Consider the following 22,997-nt stretch of genomic DNA (forward strand, 5'->3'; position numbering starts at 1 on the left):
TTCCTTCCTTCCTTCCTTCCTTCCTTCCTTCCTTCCTTCCTTCCTTCATGTGTGTCTCATAGTTCAATCTTTATCTCCCTTCTCTTTTTGTGGGGCCCACATGGAGGAAGGAGAGAATGAACTGCTCCTAGTTGTCTTTTGACCTCTACATGTGCACCATGGCATATTTACACACAAAATTGATTTAAAACAGGAAAATAGTTTTGAAGGGATGATAAAGTTTACATCCTATACACACATTTACAAAACTGAATTACCTCCAGTGTTTCTGAAGGAAAAATTCCCCAAACATTTTTACATTTAACATTGGGTACAATAAGGCATTTTAGCTCATAAAACATGAGCAAGCCTGGTTAACTCAATCTGTTCCCTAGCACCTATGCAAATGGTAGGAGAAAAAAACCCCAGGGGAGTTGTCTTCTGACCTTAAATACATTTTGGAACACATGCACACTCTCCCATACATACACATCAGAAACTTTTAAAAATAAAGTTAGCAACGTATTAATGTATAGTAACCATCAAATTCTCTTCATAAAATAACAATGCTAATGTTCCCTTAAAAAAGATGGATTTAAATCTTACTTATTAACATCTGAACCAAAATCTTCAAGGAACTCCACTTTTCTTTGAGAAAATGTAATTCTCATTTTAATAGGCAATGAACCATGTATGGCTCTGTCAAAGCAATTGAGGATATTTTCTTCATTTTGCTTGAGGTCACAACTGTATTCCATTTCAAGTAAGTTGAGGTATAACTTTGTATTCTCCTGAGTAAAAAGCAGTATCAATTAATAACATTCCTACAATATTTTGATTAAAGCATAAATATTTAAGATTAAAATATACTCATGGTTGTTTTCAGTGTGTATATCGTGAAGTAAAATACATTCTTCAGGATATGTTTCCTGTCCTGCGGTGCTGGGTGCTGAGAACAGTACGTAAGTATTCTATTACTGGGTCACAATCCTTATGTTTCTTTAGCAATACCGATAGGTTGTGATACCATCCTATCATTTCCCATAGTGTGCAAGTGTGTTCATTATCCTATGTTAATTAACTAGATCTGACCAAACATGAAAAATATACAATATAAAAGGATAATCTGTATAATAAACATCTAATTGTGACTATAAATACTTAATTATAAACTTGTATCATCATCAGGCTCAATAAAGTTTAAAGTCTACAAAATGAGCCTGATATGGTGGCACATGCCTTTAATCCCAGCACTCAGGAGGCAAAGGCAGGAGGATCCCTTTGAGTTTTAGGACAACCTAAACTATAAAACAAGCCCAGGACAGGCAGGGCTGGTTACATTGAGAAACCCTGTCTTGAAAAACAAAAACAAACACAAAAAAAATCAACAACAACAAAAATCAAACAACACAATCCTAAAAAAATCAGACAGTTCCAATAGTTTGTATTCCGTTATATAAAAGGAACTGCTTACAAGGTGAGTGTCACTATATCGTTCTGTTTACTACTGTTGTGCTTTTGTTCACGAATGCTGCTCCCAGGCCATTTATCCTACTCAACAATCATCAAATTTCTACAATTTCTGAAAGTTAATTACAAAGACCACAATATTTACAACTGTAAGTAACCATAATTTTCGTATACTTTAAATCCAAAGAAAGAAAAAAATATTAAAAATGGCAACGTCAGTTTAGAGGGACTGTTGTCCTCATTTAGTAATAAATATATTACTGTATAGACCAAATCTTTCATCACAGTTGCCAAATGGGAAAAAGTGCTAGCTTTTTATGAAAGATGCTGTTAAAAATGTGCATACCTTATCTTTTTCGATTGCTTCCAAAAGTACCTTTCTTGATTTTTGAAGATTTTTCTGTATTTTGAAAAGATGTCGAGCTAGTTTGATAGCATAAAACGATGACTCATTAACTGATTTGGCATTCTTTATAGCGTCTTGAAGCAAATGTTCAGCTTCTTCCATATTTCCATGCCGTCGTTCTAAACTTACTCTCCGCAATCGAACCATTGCCAATCCTAGAACACATTCTTCAAACGTTCTCAAGATAATCCTGGCTTCATTAATATTCCCTGAAATAGTAATCATGTATTTATAATTGTGTTTAAATTTCTGAAATAGACTTTATATCAAATACTGAAAACATTAGCCTGCAGTCTAACTCTAGCTTGGGGTGGGGAGTAAGTACCCATGCTTACTTACTGTGCTCTGTCTACAGCGGCTCTTAGGATATAGCAAGGCTCAACTGTTAAGGAGACCATAAAGCTTTTATAGAAGTAATTGCCAAATTCTTCCTTATACCTCCCTTAGTTCTCAACTCCTGTAACTCCATCCTGACACAGGGTGAGGGGCTAGAAATAAGATTCAGCAGTTAGGAGCACTGCTGCTATGACAGAGGCCCCGGGTTCACTTCTCAGCACCTCCAACCATCTGCTTAGTGCAGTCCCTGAAATTTTCATGCCCTCTACTGGTATCTGCAAACACTAGGTCTAGATATGCATGCAGGCAAAACACCCGTTTACATGAAGTAAATACATAAATTAAATCAACTGAACATTCTTTTTCTTACCTTGTTGTTCCTCAAAAGCTGCCCAAAGCATATGTGCCATGGGTTTCTTTGGGAGATGAACAGTACAAGCTCTGCTGAAGACATGCCTCACTCCTTCAATGCTGTGGTTTTCCATGTACTTGGCATACTACATACAAAAAAACAGGAAATACTGAATAATTTACAGTTGAACACGTGATGGATTAAATATGTGACAGAACGATAAAATTCTATTTTTAAACCCATTCAGCACCTTTATTGAACCACTAGACTAGTTTCTGTAAGGAAGGACGAAGAGAGGCAACGAGGTTGGCATATGCAGCAGTCAAATCTGGTTGCAAGCAGACCATCTCCTAATGCAACAGATATAGTTATATGAACAACATTCAACAGAAGTACAAAAAAGGTTAGTCACTAGATCAATGTTACAATGTATTCAAGTTAAACACACTAATTATTTTCTTACCTTAATCCAAAATTCCTCATAGAGAGCACAAGATATGACACATCTTTCAAAGAGAACCACAACTCTTTCATGAGTCCCATTTTCAATTTCGAATTCTAAGTATTCTTTCCAGTTTTTTAGCTGAGCCTTTTCCAATGGTTTCACATGAAAATAAGGTCTTTTAATCTGTAAAAATATTATTGCATAGCAACAAAAGTAAACCAAAATCAAAATATTTGAAGTAAAATGAAATAATTTCAAATACAAAGAAAACTCGTAATAATTATTTTGAAGTATCTGTGTGTATCCTTAAGATGAGGTCTACACATAGCCCTGGCTGTCCTGGAACTCACTATGTAGAACAGGCTGGTCTTTTAGAGAGTCCTTATTTTTATTACTAAGGTAAACTATATTGTTTATTTATCAAAATTATTTTACATCCAGCCACAACAGACATATAAATCTATTCGTAGGCTAGGCCATGAAAGGATAACTTACAAAAACAAAGCCACATCAGACCTTAAGACTGGGGCTAAGGAAGCTAAGCTGTAGATGAGCAAGTGGGATTAGAGGAACTGAAGAGGAAATGTGAGAGAAAGGTAAATGAACTATGCTGACGGTAGTATCTGTGAACTAATGAAATGCATACTTCAAATACGCAAATAGTTTGGCATGTGAAGTATACCTTACAACCAGTCAGAAAATAGTTAAATTTGTAAGACAAAAAAATTCACCTAGTTAGATGCATTATTTTTAATTTTTGAGATGAGGTCTAATGTAATACAGGCTGATATGGAACTTATGCAACTGAAGATGACTCTCAATTTTTGAACCTTTTTTCTCTAGCCTCCAAGTGCTAAGATTAAGATTTGGCATCCAAGCCGGTCTATATGTGGTGCTGGGATTAAATTCAGGGATTCATGCATGCTGGTCAAGCAGTCTAGAAACTGGACCCCAGCACTTAGAACAGCTGTCGTTTTATTGTTCACAAGATTTAACTCAATAAATTTGATTTTTAACGGAATTCACATTAATCAGGAATCTTGCACTTGAAATATAAATGTAGTAAGAGTCTAAAACCGGTAATGGAAAATGTTAAATACAACTGAGATACACGCTTTGAATTATTACTAAAATAGAAAGAAAAATTCACAATGGTGTCACTACTATCAGAAAAAAATCATTTTTATATTGTAAAGACTTATATAAAACAAAACACTTACACCTTCTTCAAATGTCCACCTCTTACTAACTTCATGCTCATTATAATTAAACATTTCTTGATGAATTTCAATGATTCTATGTCTCATGTTTTCTATTTCGGTAATTAGCTTGGAAAAAAAGAAAAATAATTAAATTTTATAAATTACACACTAAAAATTCTCAATAGCATACATTTAAGTACCTTTACAGATATTTCATTCCTCAGTAGGGAGAGTATTTAATTGTTATATGTTATTTTAAATATAATTTTATTTATTTATTTATTTGTTTATTTTACTGCGACAAGATCTCTAATATATATATAGCGCTGGCTAAGCTGGAGCACCTTACGGAGACCAGGCTGCCCTGAACTAATGGAGATCCAATTGACTTTGCCTCCCAAACGCTGCCATTAATGGTGTATGCCACCAAGCCCTGCTTTAAAAATTACTCACAACACAACTTCAAAAAGCCAGTTTCTTATGTATTTTCTAAAATAGGAATAAGCAGATAACAATCAAAGTAAATTATTTTTTCTACACTACTTACTTCCAGGTGTCTCATGGTAAAACTGTCTCCTTCAAATTCATACTTAAATCTTACTCGTCTAAATGCCCAGACCTTCTTATCGCCCTTCCATGCACACTACTTAGTTTCCTGATTAAGAGGGCTACCTTTGCTGGATCAGTTATGTCTTCAATTCCTGATGGAAGGTCATCACCAGGAGGTCCATCATCACCACTGTGTCCATTCACAGAAGCTAATTCCCTTCTCAGCTGAATAAACTGTTCACCAGTTAAAAGATCTCTAGGCAAGTTATTTTGTACATGTTCTTTAAATCTAAAGGAAGAATTAAAAAACACTTGTCAGCTACCTCCTGCATCTTATTCCTTCAAATAAACAGAAAAACCAGTCAAAATAACATTTTTCTTTTTTGTAGTAAAATCCTAAAATCATATTGCTTGATGAAATGTGTGTGTGTGTGTGTGTGTGTGTGTGTGTATGCATGCATGCATGCATGTTCCACTGTCTTTGCAGTGGAATGTAGAGAACCTCTAATTCCAACTCTACTATTTAATTCCAACTCTATTATTTCTCTTCTCATAATCTTAGTCTATCTATAAAACAGAACATATCTATTTTGCAAATTTAAGCAAAGTTCATATTAAAAGTCTAAAGCAATCACCTACCAATCACTTACTCCCTCATCTATTAACAATCAATGACGTTAGCTTAATTAAGGTCACCAGTTACCATCCATGTACAATCTGTCCTTCAGTGCAGCCTCTATCTTCCGCACTCGAAGCTGCTAACCGTATCTTCGTACTTTTACAACTGTCTTCATTGCTTGGTTTATGAGGTGCCACTTTCTTGGTTTCCCTCCAGGTCTCTCTGATTGCTGCTAGAGCTCTTTTGGATCCCCATTACTACAGACATTAACCCTATGTTTCCAAGAATTCTCTTTTATTCTCATACTTTTTATATACTTTCTGGCTAAAGTAATTAACAGAGCTTAAAGTAATTGCTATATCAACAAAACTCAAACGGAAGTACAAAACTATAAAATCACAGATTACTATATCCAATTGCCAACAGTCTACAGAAAAAAAAAATGTCATTTTATATGAATTTGTTTTTGGTTTTTTCGAGACAGGGTTTCTCTGTATAGCCCTGGCTGTCCTGGAACTCACTCTGTAGACCAGGCTGGCCTTGAACTCAGAAATCCGCCTGCCTCTGCCTCCCAAGTGCTGGGATTAAAGGTGTGCGCCACCACTGCCCGGCGTATAAAAACTTTTGAATGTCTTTTTAGACACTGACTTACTAGCTGATACTGGCCTAAACTCAGGATCTTTGCACTCGCATCATAGAATGAGCGATCTACTGCTACATCCAGCTAACCCATTTTTCAATATAATGTAATTTCACTATTTTATCTAACTATTATTATTTCTTTAACCTAAGCAAGGTTTCTCTGTGAAACAGAGCCATGGTTGTCCTGGACTCACTTTGTAGACCAAGCTGGCCTTGAACTCACAGAGATCCACTGCCTCTACACCGCACCCCATGCTGGGGTTAAAGGCCCATGGCACCATGCCCCATACCTTTTCTTTTTATTTATTTATTTTTGTTTTTGCAAACGCTACTTTATATATTCCAATTTTAACTATGAAGAGGAGCTACACTATTTTCAATCTTGATTTTAATATAGAATCTCCTATATTTATTTACTTATTGGGCTTGTCTGTTTTTCAAGACAAGGTCTCATTCTGTAGCCCTGCCTGGCTTGGAACTCAGTGAGCTGCCCATCTGTAACTCCCTAGTGCTGGGGTTAAAGGCATACTGCCTAGAACTCACCATATACCTGAGACACGCTATGAAATGATAGCTCTCTTCCCACCACCAAGTACTGTCCCCTGGCCATGCCCAGTTACCTAATCATTACAGTCCATGGGATAATAGATCCTACTGATTCTATTTTCTAAATACATCTCTTTGATCTTACTTTTCTCCTGAATAAAGGGTCCTCCAACTTCTAGTTATTTATTTCTCTTCCTTCAATGTTATTAGAAACAATTTAATAAAAATAACGTAACATAAGCAGAATGTGTTGGTGACACATGCCTTTAATCCCAGCATTGGAGGCAGAGGCATTCTAATATTGGAAAGGTAGACAATAGGATTCCTCAGGGCTTGCCGGCCGGCCTAACCAATGGATGAGCTCCAAGTTAGTGTGGGACCCTATCTCAAACAGTAAGATGAAGGGTGATCAAGAAAAACACAAGAGGACTAGACAACAACACTGGCAAGCTTGCTCTTTCAGAGGACCTGGTGAGCATCCTAACTTGTAACTACAGTTCCATAGATAACAGAGCCGTATGTTATACTTAGATGCACGTGCAGGCAAAATACACATAAAATAAAAACTTCTGAAAGATAGAAAAGCACAAGACTTCAGCCTCTTAACCCCTGACAAGAGCATATATAAGTTCACATGTGTGTGCGCACGTGTGTGTAGGTAAAACATTCAAACAGTACAAAGAGCAAAAATATTACATTTACTTATTTTGGAGGGGGCAGTGAGGGTCAGAGAGCAATTTGTGACAGTGAGTGTTCCTGTTCCACAATGTGGGTACCATAGACTGAACTCAGGTCATAAGACTTAGAATTAAGACCATTTACCCACTGCCCCATCTTGCCCAGGACACATGTATTCATGCTAAGCACCCAGCAGGTCCCAGCACTTGGGAGACAGAGGCAGGTAGATCTCTGAGTTCAAGGCCATCGTAGCCTCAGAGTGAGTTCCAGGACAGTCAGGGCTATACAGAAAATAATATCTCAGTAACAAAATAAACCAAGCAGAATACTTATTTTAAAAAAGATGTGGAGAGCTAGAAAGAAGGCTCACTAGCTAACAGCATGCACGTACCACTGTCATAGCATACCAGAGTTCAGTTCCCAGCACCCAGGATTCCAAGAGATCTGATGCCCGCCCTCTTCTGGAGGCAATAGACAGACAACTGTGCTCACCACTTGCACATATCACCATCCCAAGCCACAATGAAAAAAAAACTCTAAAGAAGATTGGAAGAACTCAGTGTTAAATAAAAAGATTTAGAGAACACAGAATTCAAAAATGGGAACTGTCTGAAACATATTATCTCATTCCCAGGGATTTCTCTTTCCGTTTCCAGGTAATCATGAAATGAGCAGCTTTGGCCACCTCTTGTTTCCCACTAGTGTGCTCTGCTTCACCCAAGGAACTGAAGTAAGAACTAGGTGATCACGGCACCTTTAAAACTGCTGTTACAGGAGCTCATGAGCTCCATCCCCAAAGAACTACTGACAGTTAATGGTTTCTGGGGAAGAGTCAGTTTTCTTTAAGTGTGCTGGCCTCAGACCCCAAGTATACAGGTAATATAGGCAGTGAGTGGGATGTAAAGTGTAAGTTAAAAAAAAAAAAAACTAAACTAAATTAAATTAAAAAAGAAAACACACAGACACTAAATTTGGAAGGGGCAGGAATAAAGAAGTAAATATGATCAAAATACAATGTATGAAACTCTCAAAACCATACAATTTTTTAAAAAAATCAATTATTATAATAATAGAAAAATTATCATTTCTTGAATAAAGGTCTTGTAATCTAAACGTCACCACAGTGTATAAAAACGCCTTGTCTCTGCCCTTCATTTGTACAACATGTATACTTACCAAGCATTTCCAAATACCAAGACTTGCATCAGTAACTCATTTCAGCAAGTGGGTACCTAGGCCATTATGTACTAGAAACCTGTCTACCTGTTCTAGCTCATCAGGAACAGAGACAGGATACTGACCTACAATGTTTCTTTTTTCTCCCTAGTTCACAAGTCTAACACAAGTCTAACTTCTATTTTTATCAATTGATCCATAGTAGTTTATAAATTTTCATTAAATCTACTTTTGAAATTCAGAGTATCATTTAAAATGTTCTTCAATATATGACATTACTTATAACAACAAAAATACAAAATAACAGGGTATAGTGGTACATACACACATGAAATCTCAGCCCTTAAAAGGTAGAGACTGGAGAATCATGAGTTTGAGGCCAACTGGGGTCACCTGAAACAATCTAAAAGAAAATAACTCGAAACAAAGTACATATGTTACACACATACACTATGAAGTTTAAAAAAATAAAAAAACCCGCAAAGTAACAAGTCTCATATTTATTCAGACTTTCTGCGTTTTTAGCAATGAGACTCCTTGCAGCTGAGCATGGCACACACACACACACACACACCTGCAACCACAGCACTCAGAAGCTCAGGGAGGAAGCGATGCAAGGTCAAGGCACACAGGTGCCACACAGTGGGTTCAAGCCAGTTAGAGCTACCAACCCACTAAGATCATATCTCAAAAGAAAAAAGAAACCAAAGCTACACATGGAAACCATAGTACAGAGAGTTCTTTTAATAGTTACAATTACCTTGAAAACCTATCAAGTTATTTATACAACTTATAACTAGAAAATCATGGAGTAAAATTTAAATAGAATGATACTTAATAATTTGATGAATTAACAAAAACAGTGTAAGAAAAAGTTAACCTTTAAACTGCAATCTTTGCTGTTCTAGATATGTTTATGCACATCAGAAATGTACATTTTGTAAATCATTAAGTAGTTTAAAAAAAAAAAGACCAGGCATGATAAGCTGTTATGTCTACAATCTCAGATCTTGTGATGCTGAGGCAGAGGACTAAAGGTTCTAGGCCAGCATGGGAAACACATTAACATACTACCTCAAAATATATATATATATATATATATATTTAAAAACATGTAATAACCACCAAGCACCATATAAATTTAGTATTACAAATAATCATTCATTAAACTCTTATTTTCTCATTTCTTCACTGCTCTGAAGTACCTCATATATAAAATGAATAAGGAAAATTATGCATATAAAACTATTAAATCGTTAAACATTTCACAAGATATCAAGGGAAATCTAAAAATTAAGACATAAAATTTGATTCTCTAGAAAGTTAATAAAATCTCATTTCAAAATAAATTTTAATAGTTAATATTGAGGATTAAACACCTAACTAAAGATAGTTCAAAGATCTTTCAACATACCTTTGAAAATGATGACTGTACAGCTGTGTTGGAATACCAAGAATACGATCATATACAGCTGTAACTTCTCTCAGATTTCCCTGTTCATTCTCCCAGTTTATATACATTTCCCATAATTTGTCAGATCGAAAATCCGTTCCTGCAGCTAGAACAGCATGCTCAAAAGTTCTGAAAAATTAAATTGCTCTTAAGTTATCTTTCCAAATAAAATTATTTTTAAATATTATTTCTAAATTTAGAAAGCAATACTGAAATCAAAGTTATATTTAGTTGCTTCTTAGGCAAGCATGGATTAAAAAGGGGAATCATGGAAGAATTGATCAAAAGAATAAGTGAAAACACAAAGGGAAAAGATGAGTGTAGTTTCTCGTCTATATAATTACAATGGAAAACAGTCACAATTCACAGAAGTAAGAGGAATGTGTAAAGATTCCTTTAGTGCAGGGAACAAAACTGAAGAATTTGCAGACAACTGTACCTCAATTCAAGGAATACACTAGCAAAAATTACTCTAACAAGGGACTCAAATTGTCATAAGAATATACATAGACTGTTAAAGTACCTTTCAATTATAATAGTTTATTGTGGAAGCAAGTATTTTAGAATATTATCTAATTTCAAGAGATATGTTTAACCAGTAGATTTGATATTTAATAATATTTAATAAACAAAACTTCAATACTGGAGAGATGGCTCAGCAAGTTAAATGCTAACTCATAAATGTCAGAATGGTAATTTAAATCCCAGAGTCCTTGTAAACACCACTAGGTGATGGCACGGCAGCCTGGCACTAGTAAAGGAGGGAGACAGGGGATGCCCAGAACAAACCAGTTGGCTTCAATAACCCAAATGCCACGCTCAGAGTTCAACCAAGAGTTCAATTTCAGTGAATAAGGGACTGAGGAAAATACCTGAAAAGTTAACTCTGGGACCACACACACACGCACACGCACACGCACGTGAACTCTCATACTACATAATAACTAAAACAAAATAAAACCATCTTTTTAGTACAGTTTCAAAACAAGCACCTTAAAAATCAACCACGGGCCAACCTAGCCTAGCAAGTTACATCACTTGCCCGAAAGCCTGAGGGCCTAAATTCAATCCCCCAGACTCACATGACAGAAGAGAAGAATTAACACCCACAAGTTCACTGACCAGTAGCATGTTTCTCCCCACATACATTTCAAAATGTTATAAAAATTCAAGTTAAACACCCCCCCCACAAAAAAGGGTCTCTTACCCAAACAGACCACACTTCTTAAATTATCTTTCAATTTTAATATAATCAAGAGAGTTCTAATTTAGGAAGAACAGAAATTTCAGATTTGACTTTTATAAACTATTAAATACTATAAGTGTTTTTATAAAAGGGCAATGAGTTAAGCATTTCCTGAAAACATAAGCAGGTCAGACATTACAGTTCCCTGGGTACCTGGTAAAGATGCAGACACGTACATACACACAGGTAAGCATTTATTCACACAAAGTAAAATCATAAATCTTAAATAAAAAAATAGTGCCTAAGAGAAAACAGAAAAAAATGTAATAATTTAATGTATGCAAAGGAGGCATTTTAAATCAACACAGAAAGACTAAACTATTTAACAAAGGGAAGGATTATGTGCACAGCCTGCTCTTCTAGAGAACCCAGAATCTCAGCATCCACAAGGTAGCTCAATCATCTTTAACTTTAGTTGGATCCAGGATCCAACATTGTATTATGGCCTTCAGACACCAGGCACTCACATGCAGGCAAAACAACCACATCCATCAAATAATTTTTTTTTTTTTTTTTGGTTTTTCAAGACAGGGTTTCTCTGTGTACCCTGGCTGTCCTGGAACTCACTCTGTAGACCAGGCTGACCTGGAACTCAGAAATCCACCTGCCTCTGCCTCCCAAGTGCTGGGATTAAAGGCGTGCGCCACCACTGCTCGGCATCAAATAAATTTTTAAATTAAAAATATTTATACATTCTTGGCAAGAGATACACAAAACTCACAATCCAACGACATAATTTTTAAAGACAGGTCTCATTTTGTAGCCCTGGCTGGCCTGGAACTCATTGTATAAACCAGGCCTACTCCAAATTGACAGGGATCTGTCTGCCCATACATCCAGAGTGCCAGGATTAGTTAACTGACATCATAGCTGGCAAGACTGAATATTTTGATACATTAAGAAAAAAAAAACTATAATAAAAAGACACTAAACAAAGTTTATTTGCTTTTATTTTTAAATATTTTTATTTATCTGTGTATGTATGTCTGTATGAATATATGCGGAACAGACTGGAATACTGGATGTCCTGGATCTGGATTTACAGGTGGTTGTAAGCCATCTGATGTGAGTGATGGAAACTAAGCTTGGGTCCTCTCCATTTGTGAATTCACAAAACAAAGTTTAAAGACATAGTAACACTGGAAGAATATTTACTATAGGAAGGTAAAGTATTCAAGTGTTAGTGTGCATACACATACATGTTTGTGTGTGTGTGTGTGTGTGTGTGTGTATAAATACATTACTACCCTGTTACTACCCTGGAGCAATCTCAGTGAATCCAGAGAATTACCAGCCACCGAGAAAAGTTGGTAAATGAAACATAGTAAGAAAGAATGGCTAGATGAAGGTCTGCTTAATCTATAGTGGCACTCTACTCTGGCCAACTGTGAAACTTCAGAACTTAGGTTTACATTCATCAGGCAAATCAGATGCTCCTCCTCTGAAGAAACTGCTTAGTGTAAGCCTTAGACCAATAATATGATTTCTCCAACAAAAACCTAAATGGTTTTAAAATATTTTTTATTTCATATATCTTCTATGAAGAAGCTATTGGCTATATACTTCTACAAGGTGGATGTAAAGAAAGAAAAAGGATCTAACAAACTCCTATAAACAAAGTTTAGCAAAAAGAGGACAGTGAGAACATTGAGGACATACTGCACAACATAACAGCTACAAAAGGGAGAAGGGGGAAGGTAAGACTTACAGATTATCAACAGGCCTGTTTGGAAAGCTATATGAAAAGCCTTTTTATTAGACAAACGAGAAACACTTAGGTTAAGTGAGAAGAAATTAAGCCCAGGGAGAATAGTCTGTTGAAGATGACTATGATGAAAAATATCTATAGCTTCAAAATGACTAAAATACATACACATAATCAACAGATTTACCGAAATCTTCACATATAGCTATACTACAAAGAAATGGGAAACAGGGTAGAGACATATACTCTTAATAAAAGTCCTAAATAGACTAATTCCCATCAGTGGTCGAATGTTCTTAGCCATGGATTCAATATCAAGCACAGAAATTCATATAATAAAATGATAAACCAGGACACGCAGTGACTTATTTTTTATGTGTAGATATGTGTATGTATGAGTGTACACACACACACACACACACACACACACACACACACACACACACACAGTGTACATATGCCTGGTGCCTGCAGAGTCTAGAAAAGGGCTTTGGATTACCTGGAAATGTAGTTACAGATGTTTGCAAACTACTATGCAGGAGCTAAAACCAAATCCAGCTTCTCTGCAAGGGCAGTAAGTGCTCGTAACTGCTGAGCCATCTTTCTAACTGTAATATACCCAAATTAAAACAAAGATATCACATGTGGAAAAAAGTGAAAAGGCCACAAAAAAGTGACTAATTGATACTATCTTTGAGGAACATTTGCAAAATGTTTTTACAGACATGTTCACTCCACAAAAATATATGTTCAGAGACTTTTTTTTTGCAAAACTACTTCCCATAATAAAAGTTTGGTCAAATAAAATATAGGGCTTTAACATTGTTTTTTGTTTGTTTGTTTGTTTGTAAGTTAAGAATATGGTTGGGAGAAATTATAAAGCATCCTGTTAAAAAAACGAGTTGAAGAACAGTCTGTAAAACACACACAAATATGCACACTATCTAATACCTGGAGGCCACAGACATTAAAACACTGACCACAGACCTGGAGAGAGGGCTCAACGGTTAAAACCAGCTGCTGCTTTTCCAGAGGATCTGGGTCTGAGCACCCACACTGAAGCCCACAACTGTCTGTGACTCCAGTTCAAGGGGATCCAATGCCCTCTTCTTGGCCTCCTGGCACACCAGGCCCACAAGTGGTATACAAAAACAGGGTCGGTGGGGGGTGGCGGGGGGGACATTAACTGCCTATGAGTAAAATGTAACTTAAGAGACATAAGTAAAGGGGGTGTGCATGAAAAAGAGGAAGACTGCATGTCTTAAGTAATCAGTGTAAGTTTACTTTATGTACCATTTTGTTAAATAATAAGAATGAAGAAAATAAATATTAACATCCAGTTTAGCATTCACGAATAGTTCTCTCATCAACACCTACACAGTTATACAAGTCTTAAAATACATTAAATATCAAATACATAACATACCCTCTTATTGTACTGTTTGTCTCAGGATCACCAGGGTCCAATGTTTCTTTTAAGAAGTTTATATAATGTATCCAAAGATCAACACTAAGAGGTATTGCCTGAAGCCCCCGTCGATAAACCTAAGAAGAAAACAATAAACTGTACCTCAAATATTTAATTATTTATTAAAAGAGAGGCAACACTGTGTTATCCGGTGAACCTTAGAAATACTAATTACTGGAATTTTGTTTAAATAATCTACCATTACCATTTGGGTGGAGGTTGGATAGAACATGGCAATGTTCTGATCCCCACGTGCAGAGTCTTGATCTTCAAAGCGCAGCAGTCCCTGCATTCTGACCGGGTTGTGTGGGCAGGCTTTGGGTTACAGACCATAGGGCACAGACCCATTAGAGCACCAATGACAGCGTCTGACCAAAAATGCAATAAGACGTAGCAAATGTGACTAGCAAACCAACTATATTGTTTGGAAAATGAGAAATAAATGTAAGTGAGAGAAAAGCCCTGCCCTACTTGTTAAGCTGCAGTGTAATACAGAGGCTTGCACTGCAAAGCTTGACAAACTGTAGAGGTTTAACGCACCTGCCAACAAAGAGAGAAAATATTAGCTACAAATGCCACAATAGTGACAAATGCAAATAAAATACCCTATAAAAAAATGTTTGACCATAAATGGTAGGTACTGCCAGCCAGAAAAAAAGAGTCTGTTTTGTTATTAATTGGCTTACAGTACCTAACACAGAAAACTGCATTCACTGATGTACGCACCTCATCTGACTGTTTAATGTTGTCATGTCGCTTTTCAAGGTCTGCATATTTTTTCCAGTAACCATAGCAATACGGGTAGTGGATGAAAAATTTGTCAAATGCTTTCCTGGCAGCCATCAAGTGATTCTGATGAAAATAAAACAATGTGTTTAACCATCTCAGAAGTTTTTATCAGAGAAAGAAGCAATGCTAGCTTTGTCAAATAGCAAAATGACCTCCCCTCCCCTGGAGCTGGGATCAAAACCAGGCTCTCACTGGGGCCAGGCCAGTGTGCCCCACCTCACTGAACTGCACTCCCACATGCCCAAGGTAACTTTCACCAATTTTAAATAACAAACTTCAATTATTACACAATATTCAAGATTGTGTCCTTGGCCTCTCCACAATACATAAATGGTATGTAAATTTCAAAACTAAAATATATGCTTCTAGCATTACTGAATATATGCTTCTAGTATTGCTGAACTTAATCTGAAGATTACTTGAGAGATTAACTTAAATTATAAACAGAAAAGCTTGAATTGATACTACTGGATTATTCTGTAATTTTTACATACACCATTTAAAGAATTACTAACCTCCTGTTCTACGTACTGAAGCAAATATACCCAGCCTGTAAAGTCCTGAGGATTCGTTTCTACTGTTTTCCAAAATTTTTCAAACTCTGAAGGGAAGTTTCCTTCTGATTCTGTCACTGGAAGGTCCACAGCATTTGCCATTTCATTTTCCTCTGTAGATGCATGTGCGCTGGGAGAGGCATCAGGGGACTGTTCCATCTCCGTGACGTTCATAATCTCAGTACTAAAATCTGGATGCTCTGCTACTACTACCTCTGAATTGTTGCCTGTGCTGCCATTATCAGAGTTCCTGTACTCATCCATGTGGGAATTTTGCATAGCTATTTATTTGGTCTTCAGTTAATGATCTGCAGACAAAACACACACACACACACAAGTTCTGAATGTTATTATTTGTCATGACCAAACTTGTTTAGACTTGTTTAATGTGCCTGCGGGTACTTATGTATACCATGTGCATGCTTAGCCCCCAAGGTCAGAAATCAATGCTGGATCCCCTGGAACTGGAATTACAAATAGTTGTGAGTGACCAATTGGAGGCCAGGAACTGAATCTGGATCTTCTGTGAGAGCAGCAAGTGCTCTCAAACAATGACCCATCTCTTCAGCTCCACATTTTATTAAAATCCCTGTCTGCCTACTAAAAACAGAAAAATTAGTACATTTTGTCTACAAATAATAGAAATTCTATTGATAATAACTATTAAATCTTCCTGTCTTAGTCTTCCAAGTATTTGGTATTGCATGTATGTACCACAAGGTCCAACACACCTGATAATAGTTCAGGTGTGCCTAAGCTTTTGATATTGTAATATACCATCATCTACAAAGATAATGCTTTAGAACTCTGGGAAAGAATTAACATCTACCTTTTCCCAAATTTAAATCAATATTTTGAGAGAATCTACTATTTTGTGTTAGACTGTATTTATAGCTATCCCTAGACACATATGGTCCTGGAGACCATAGTATGGACATACTTAGAAGAAATTTATTCACTCTCATTATATTTGCTTATGTGATATAAAGTTGGCAGTGTGTTAAGGCTGAGGTTCTCAATCTATGGGCCTCAACCCCTTTAGGCAGGTCAAATGCCCCCCTTCACAAGGGTCACCTAGCACAAACCACAGATATTTATATTACAATTCTTAATAGTAGCAAAAATATAGTTATTACAGCTAAGGGGTCACCATAATATGAGGAACTATATTAAATGGTCATAGAATTGGGAGAGTTGAGAACCACTGAGTTAGAGGCTTGCAAATGTCACTTAATTGTTTTGGCTAATCCCTAAAGACTACTCCATAGACAGAAGTTGTTTAAAGAAATGTTCAAATTCAACCAGGAAGAAAATGACATACACTAGTCAATACTGTCCTTTTTAAAATCAGAAACGCAAAAACTTCCCAGAATACTACAGCATTTATAGCCTCCTAATCTCTTAAATGGAATCCGACACACTGCTGCTTTAAACAAAGTATTTTATTAGTAAATATAACATAAAAGGGATATTACATGGGTAACTCTTGTAATCAGGACCTCACAACTTCCTAAGAGAGATCATGCATAATCCCAGATCCAAAAGTTCTAGTCAGTATTTGACCATATTATCACACTGGTATGTGTGCCTGAGTGTCTGTATGTGTACATATATGTGCAGGTGCCTGAGACCAGAGAGGGCACTGAATATCCTAGAACTTTAGTTACAGTCAACTATGAGCTACTCAACATTGGTACTATGAACCAAACGTGGTTCCCTTACAGGAGCAGAAGCATTCTTAATCCCTCTAGCCCATGTGAGTAACTTTTTCTTCCTTTGATTAAAGAAAATAGTTAAAGTACAATTTTACTGGCACTATTCTAGACTCCAGGATCACTGAGGTGAGAAACAAGGAAATCTCTTTGAAATATCTTATTCATTGACTTTTGTAGGGAACTAAAACTTAGAGATATTTCTATAAATTACAGCAAAACCTAGATTTCTACAAAAGCTGTCATGGAACTAGAAAAAAAATGTAAAAGTAGCAAGGTATCCCATTTTCTCTAAAATAACCAAATTATATCATTTTCCCCTAGTGATAGATAAACCAAAACACTACATTTATATCAATTTTGGAAAATAATTTAGCACAAACTAGTGGAATTTTTTTTTTAAAGATTTATTTATTTATATATGAATACACTGTAGCTGTCTTCAGACACACCAGAAGAGGGCATCAGATCTCATTACAGATGGTTGTGAGCCACCATGTGGTTGCTGGGATTTGAACTCAGGACCTCTGGAAGTGCAGTCAGTGCTCTTAACCACTGAGCCATCTCTCCAGCCCCACTAGTGGAATTTTTACGAATCATATTTTTTAATTATGAGGAGGGGTCGTGTACATGTGAGTACAGCTGCCAACATTGTCCAGAAGAAGACATCAGATTCCTTAAAGTTGGGAGTTCCAGGTAGTTATGAGCCACCCAACCTGGGTGCTGGAAAATGAACCATGGTCCCCTAGAATTCTCTCTCCAGTCCCCCAAGTTATTCTAACACTCTTTCTAATGTGCCATCTAACTAATATCAGACAGTTTTCTCTCAACCACCAATAACTTAACTTAAAGAAAGCAGCCAATGGTACAAATGCCTTTTAAAAGAAAGGACAAACAAGTATCCCAGTACTCTGGCACTCTGGAGGATCAGGAAGATTATAAATTCAAAATTAATCTAAGATACATTGGCACTCCTTTAAAAAAATAATATAACAAAACCATCAACAAAGTAAAAGGACAACCTAGGATGGGATAAAATATTAAATGTCCAATATCTAATAAGAGGTTGATAGTCAATATAACTCAACAACAAAATATCAAAACAACCCAATTTAAAACAGAAGATTCTTAACAGTCATCACATGTGTTTATTTATATGTGTCACATGGCACGTCGTCAGTGTGAAGACCAGAGGACAGCTTTTAAAAGCTGTTTCTCTTTTTGCATCATATGGGTTCTGGGACAATTTAAACATTACTTCCTGAAAACTACTCCTATAACTCTTCAATTAGTTAGGTTACTGCTGATGATGCACCTTCAGTACAGTTCTGTCCTGTTCTTTCGAGCACAAAGTTGCTCAGCTTTGACGGTTCCTACAAGATTCCCATCTCACTCCCGCCCTTAACACAGTGTTTCACTGTATATCTCTGAAGCTAACCTAGAACTTACCACGTAAACCAGCTATCCTTGAATTTGGATACCCTTGCCTCAGCTTCTCTAGAGCAGGGTTAAAGATGTGTGCTACCATAAACAGCTAAGATTACAAGTTTTTGACATGTAAGAGCAAGGTCTGTCAAGATATAACTGTCTAGAGGCCCAGCATACACAAAATTCACCAAATGATGCACAATGCCAGAGTCCTTAGTCAACCACACTAACACACGAGTGCTATTCTGATAACGAAAGAGGCCAGCAGAACTCATCTCATCATTTAATCAACTTCATGTCACTTAATCTAACTTTACCTACAAAACAGTCACACAATATTTTATACCTTGTTATAAAAACCATCTCCCTTTTTAGTTTTCAGAGATGACATACCAGTTAAGAATGCTTCATTTGCCTTTCTTCCAAAGGATAAGTGACTGAGTTCCCAGTACCCATGGTGAATGGCTCACAACCACCTGTAACTGCAGATTTTCTCGTCTCCAAGGTCACTGAAGTACACAAACTGTTTAAAAATGCATTTCTTTCTTGGGCTGGGGAGATGGCTCAGCAGTTAAGAGCAAAGGTTTCTCTTCCAGAGAACATGAATTTGGTTCCCAGCACTCACATGGTGACTTAACACCATCTGTAACTCTAGTTTCAAGGCACCTAACACTCACTCACTCTCTGATTTTTTCAGTCCAATTGTGGGGAACAAACATACAAGGAAAAATATTTATACACATAGATATTAGAAAATTTTTCTCTTCATTCACACTGCTTCTGTAATAATTATCATCTCTTCTGTACATCAATATTTTTATTCAAACTACAGACTACTTCCGGCTAGCTTCTTCTGATTTTTTAAAGTAGAAAAACTGTCTACAGGCCAGAAAACATCCAAGTCAGGCAGGTATGGTGTTACAAGACTCTAATATCAGCCTTTGGGATAGAAAGAGCAAGAGTGCTTGCTACACTGGACTATAAAGGAAGGCCCTGACTGAAAAACATACTCAACTGTAATCTCACTAACCCGGGAGACTACAGAGGGTTACATCAAGCCAGATGGAGCTATATAGAAGACACTGTATTGGGGCTGGAGAGAGATCTTAGTTGTTTATACCATCTCCTGTTCTCAAGGAGGGGTATTCACTGGCAGCACCTCCATACCCACCTGCACTGACAATGCACATAACACCACAAAGACATATACATACACAGAAGAAAAAAGTTTTCTTCAAAAAAAGAGTAGATACACACTTTATAGTTGTGTGTTGAGATACACATACAATTCAATTAATATATACAGCTTCTATTTTGGGTGCAGCAATAAACAAAATATACAATGCTATACTCTTGATGTAGATAAATAAATCTTACTATATTAAGAGATTTAGGGAGGAAGGAACTTTGTTTTGCTCAATGCTGTTTTCCTAGAACCAGCTGAGCAAATGACACCTCCAGTCCTAACAACTTTCTGAACATATTGATTATACAATTCTATTCCTTGTCACCATTTAGGAGCTCAGTACACTTTTCCTGTGTGAGCCTTGGCAATATACTATTCCTCAGACTAACAAAGCTCTTCCTTTCCACAATTCACCATATTATTGGATACTTTTCTTATGTTATGACATCTTAATACGATTATCATAGGGATGGCAGACTCAAATACGTGAGGTAGAAAACTAAGCGTGTATTACATAGAAACACAATTCCTCTATAGTGAAAATTAACATTTATTTTATTTGGGGTCTATTAAACACTTGCCTTTCAGGATGCTGTTTTAAAAATTAAAAGGAATTTTAGATGACTTAAATATTAAACTCATTCAATATGATGCCTCTGACCTCTAATACTTTACATGATGTCTTACCTGCCTCCTATGCCCAGGAGACATAAGACACTATGTATCACTGATCAGTACCATAGGCCAAGTAAGTCTTTTGAAAGCTAGCTAGCTTTGCAATCCGCAATCACTCCACGTCTCAGCCACGGATGAGTCACCTGCATACCTAGGCTGTAAAAGGGGTTATTACAACAAGTGGTTTTGGCAACTGGTTTTTAGAGACTAAGTAGGATGTTCACAGACAGATCTTGTTTCCTCATTTTAAACAATTATGTCCCAGAAATTGAACGTTGCTCATGCATTTACAATGTGTCCGTAATCCAGAGATTATGTCTTACACAGAATTCTTAACGCCTAACAGACAATTCTGCTCTTCTTTGAAAATAAGAAACCAACTTTTATAACGATATTCAAAATCTTTTTTCCTCAATTCAACTATAGGATACAAACAGCACTAAGTATTGAGTCTTTAAAAAATTCTGCGAGCCGGCTCAACAGGTAAAGGCACTAGAGGCCAAGCCTCAGGGTACAGAGTACTCGTGTACGTAGACGAGTAATGCACAGCTCCAGCGTACACGAGTAATGCACAGAGTAACAGTTTTTAACTCTAGAATGAGATTACAAACATGAGAGGAGTAAAGGAACTTAACAGCTGTTGCTTATTTTCCTCAGACGACTTAAAAGACGCCCCTGAGTCCCAGTCTTAGCTTCGTATTTTCTCGTATGAACCGTACATTCCTAACATTACCGTTTCCAGCGGCTGAAAAATTTAAAGTATTTCTGACGTTAGATTAGTTTTCTAGGGTTAAGTTCTTGAACAGAAGGCCGTGTTGATGCCAACCCCAAACCAGGCATTTGAGTCGGCCTAAAGCTACACAGTACTACTGCATCATTACTAATATGACTAATATGACTTACATCAATACCTTAAATAACATTGTTAACGCCAAACAGTATTTATTAACTTAAAAGACAGTGCAGGTTCTTGAGCACGAAAGGTAAAAAAAAATCTATATAAGCAGATTGTTGGTTTTTTTTTTCAAAAAAAACCTAATGGGGGGTTTCCAAAGGTTTCCCCCCCCCCCCCCCCCCCCCCCCCCCCCCCCAAAAAAAAAATCTCCCCCTGGCTAACGCTGTTTTGCAATGGCAAACGGTCTCGCCCTCAGCTCTACGGAAGCAGGGGATTCAGCCTCAGCCGTGAGCGAGGTCGCAAATCCAGGCTGAGGCTCCGGCCCCGACGCACCCCTAAAGCGAGGCGACGCCCAAGGCGAGCACCCCAGGCCTGCTCTTCCCAACAGGTGGGATCGGGAAGGAGACGCACAGCCGGACGCCAGGCGCACGCCAGGCCTAGAGCCGGACGAGCGGCTCAGGCCGCGGCCCGGTGCGGCCTGAGGCGGCGCAGGCCCTTCCCGTCCCGGCGCCTCCCCTGCCGCCTGCTTCAGGGCGCCCGTCCCAGCTACCTCACGATGGATGCTGCTCGGTGCCATGAGCCGAAGCCTGGGCCAAGATCGCCAAAGGTAGGCCTGCCAACGCCTCAGTCCACGCAGCTACCGCCGCCACCACCACCAGCGCCGCCGCCGCCGCCTCTTCGGGACTACACTGCGCAAGCGCCGGGTGTTCCAGTGGCTCAGCGGTCACGTGACGCGCACACCCTAGGCCCCGCCCCTTGTGGTCTCGGGCCACCAACTTGGCTTCGCGGAAGCTGGTTTCCCAAACCCGGTCGGCGCCAGTTGTGCTAGCTGCACTTGTTGCCCAGCTTCAGCCTACAAGAAAACCTGGTTATTCTTTTCCTAACTGCGCAGGCTTTACGCATAAAAATGTGTCAGGAGATGGCCACAAGTTCAGCCTAAAACTGCCTCAAAACACTCTGGGCTGGTTGAATCAAGTATTCTGAATGCCGAAACTTATTTGGGCGTGAGAGTTCAAGGCTCTGAAGGATTTGTGCATAAGGCTTTCAGGGCAAAGACAGTCAGGGAGCTCTGTGTTGACGATCTTTGTAGCCCCCTTCAGTTGTTTATACCCTAGTCCCCACTTTTAAATATCCTTTTAAAATCCCGTCTTCCCTCAGTAAGACTATTAACAATTGACTGAGCAAATGTTTTCTCACCGGTCTTCTGTCTGGGGTTTCAGTAAAATCACAACTGGGTTTTTACTCCTCTCTCTAGAATCCATCTCCAGAATTTTTCTCTTTAAAATGATTTGTAACCGTGTTAGTTATAAACCACTTCTACTGTTTCTCTGCTCCCAAATAACCAACTCCTCCCCATTGGGCATTTCATTTCCATGAAATAGTCACTTTTCTCTTTGGACAGTTTTGTATTCTCTAACGAATCAGCAGCTTTTAAATGTATACCCTCTGAAAGGGCAGTCAAGAGAGGACACCGGTTTTTTTTTTT

At 37.6% G+C, this 22,997-nt stretch overlaps 2 protein-coding genes and 1 non-coding gene across 7 annotated transcripts in view; 1 reads left to right on the forward strand and 2 right to left on the reverse strand.

Moving 5' to 3' along the window:
- Prpf39 (pre-mRNA processing factor 39) overlaps positions 1 to 22,195 on the reverse strand; it is a 26,995-nt gene extending 4,800 nt beyond the window's left edge. The window contains exons 1-11 of one of the 5 annotated variants that reach the window (XM_028782767.1): positions 22,062 to 22,195; positions 15,577 to 15,923; positions 14,999 to 15,124; positions 14,231 to 14,349; positions 9,815 to 9,982; positions 4,863 to 5,028; positions 4,209 to 4,316; positions 3,007 to 3,171; positions 2,562 to 2,688; positions 1,796 to 2,064; positions 586 to 770 (exon numbers count right to left, since the gene is read on the reverse strand). In XM_028782767.1, coding sequence (XP_028638600.1) covers positions 586 to 770; positions 1,796 to 2,064; positions 2,562 to 2,688; positions 3,007 to 3,171; positions 4,209 to 4,316; positions 4,863 to 5,028; positions 9,815 to 9,982; positions 14,231 to 14,349; positions 14,999 to 15,124; positions 15,577 to 15,894 — 1,751 coding nt within the window. In that variant the 5' untranslated portion in view covers positions 15,895 to 15,923; positions 22,062 to 22,195. The other 4 variants (XM_028782773.1, XM_028782780.1, XM_028782786.1 and 1 more) reach the window with 4 other exon arrangements.
- LOC114634344 lies at positions 1,657 to 1,742 on the reverse strand. Its single transcript, XR_003713316.1, has one exon. It is a non-coding gene; the product is annotated as a small nucleolar RNA SNORD127 (small nucleolar RNA).
- Positions 21,184 to 22,340, forward strand: LOC114633281 (WAS/WASL-interacting protein family member 3-like). The gene is made up of 2 exons (XM_028781866.1): positions 21,184 to 21,192; positions 21,768 to 22,340. Exons 1-2 carry the CDS (start codon positions 21,184 to 21,186, stop codon positions 22,338 to 22,340), a joined length of 582 nt encoding a protein of 193 aa, XP_028637699.1.
- The last annotated feature ends 657 nt before the right edge of the window (positions 22,341 to 22,997 follow it).

The sequence above is a fragment of the Grammomys surdaster genome, unplaced genomic scaffold, assembly GCF_004785775.1.
Source record: "Grammomys surdaster isolate TR1022 unplaced genomic scaffold, NIH_TR_1.0 98, whole genome shotgun sequence".
NCBI lineage: Eukaryota > Metazoa > Chordata > Mammalia > Rodentia > Muridae > Grammomys > Grammomys surdaster.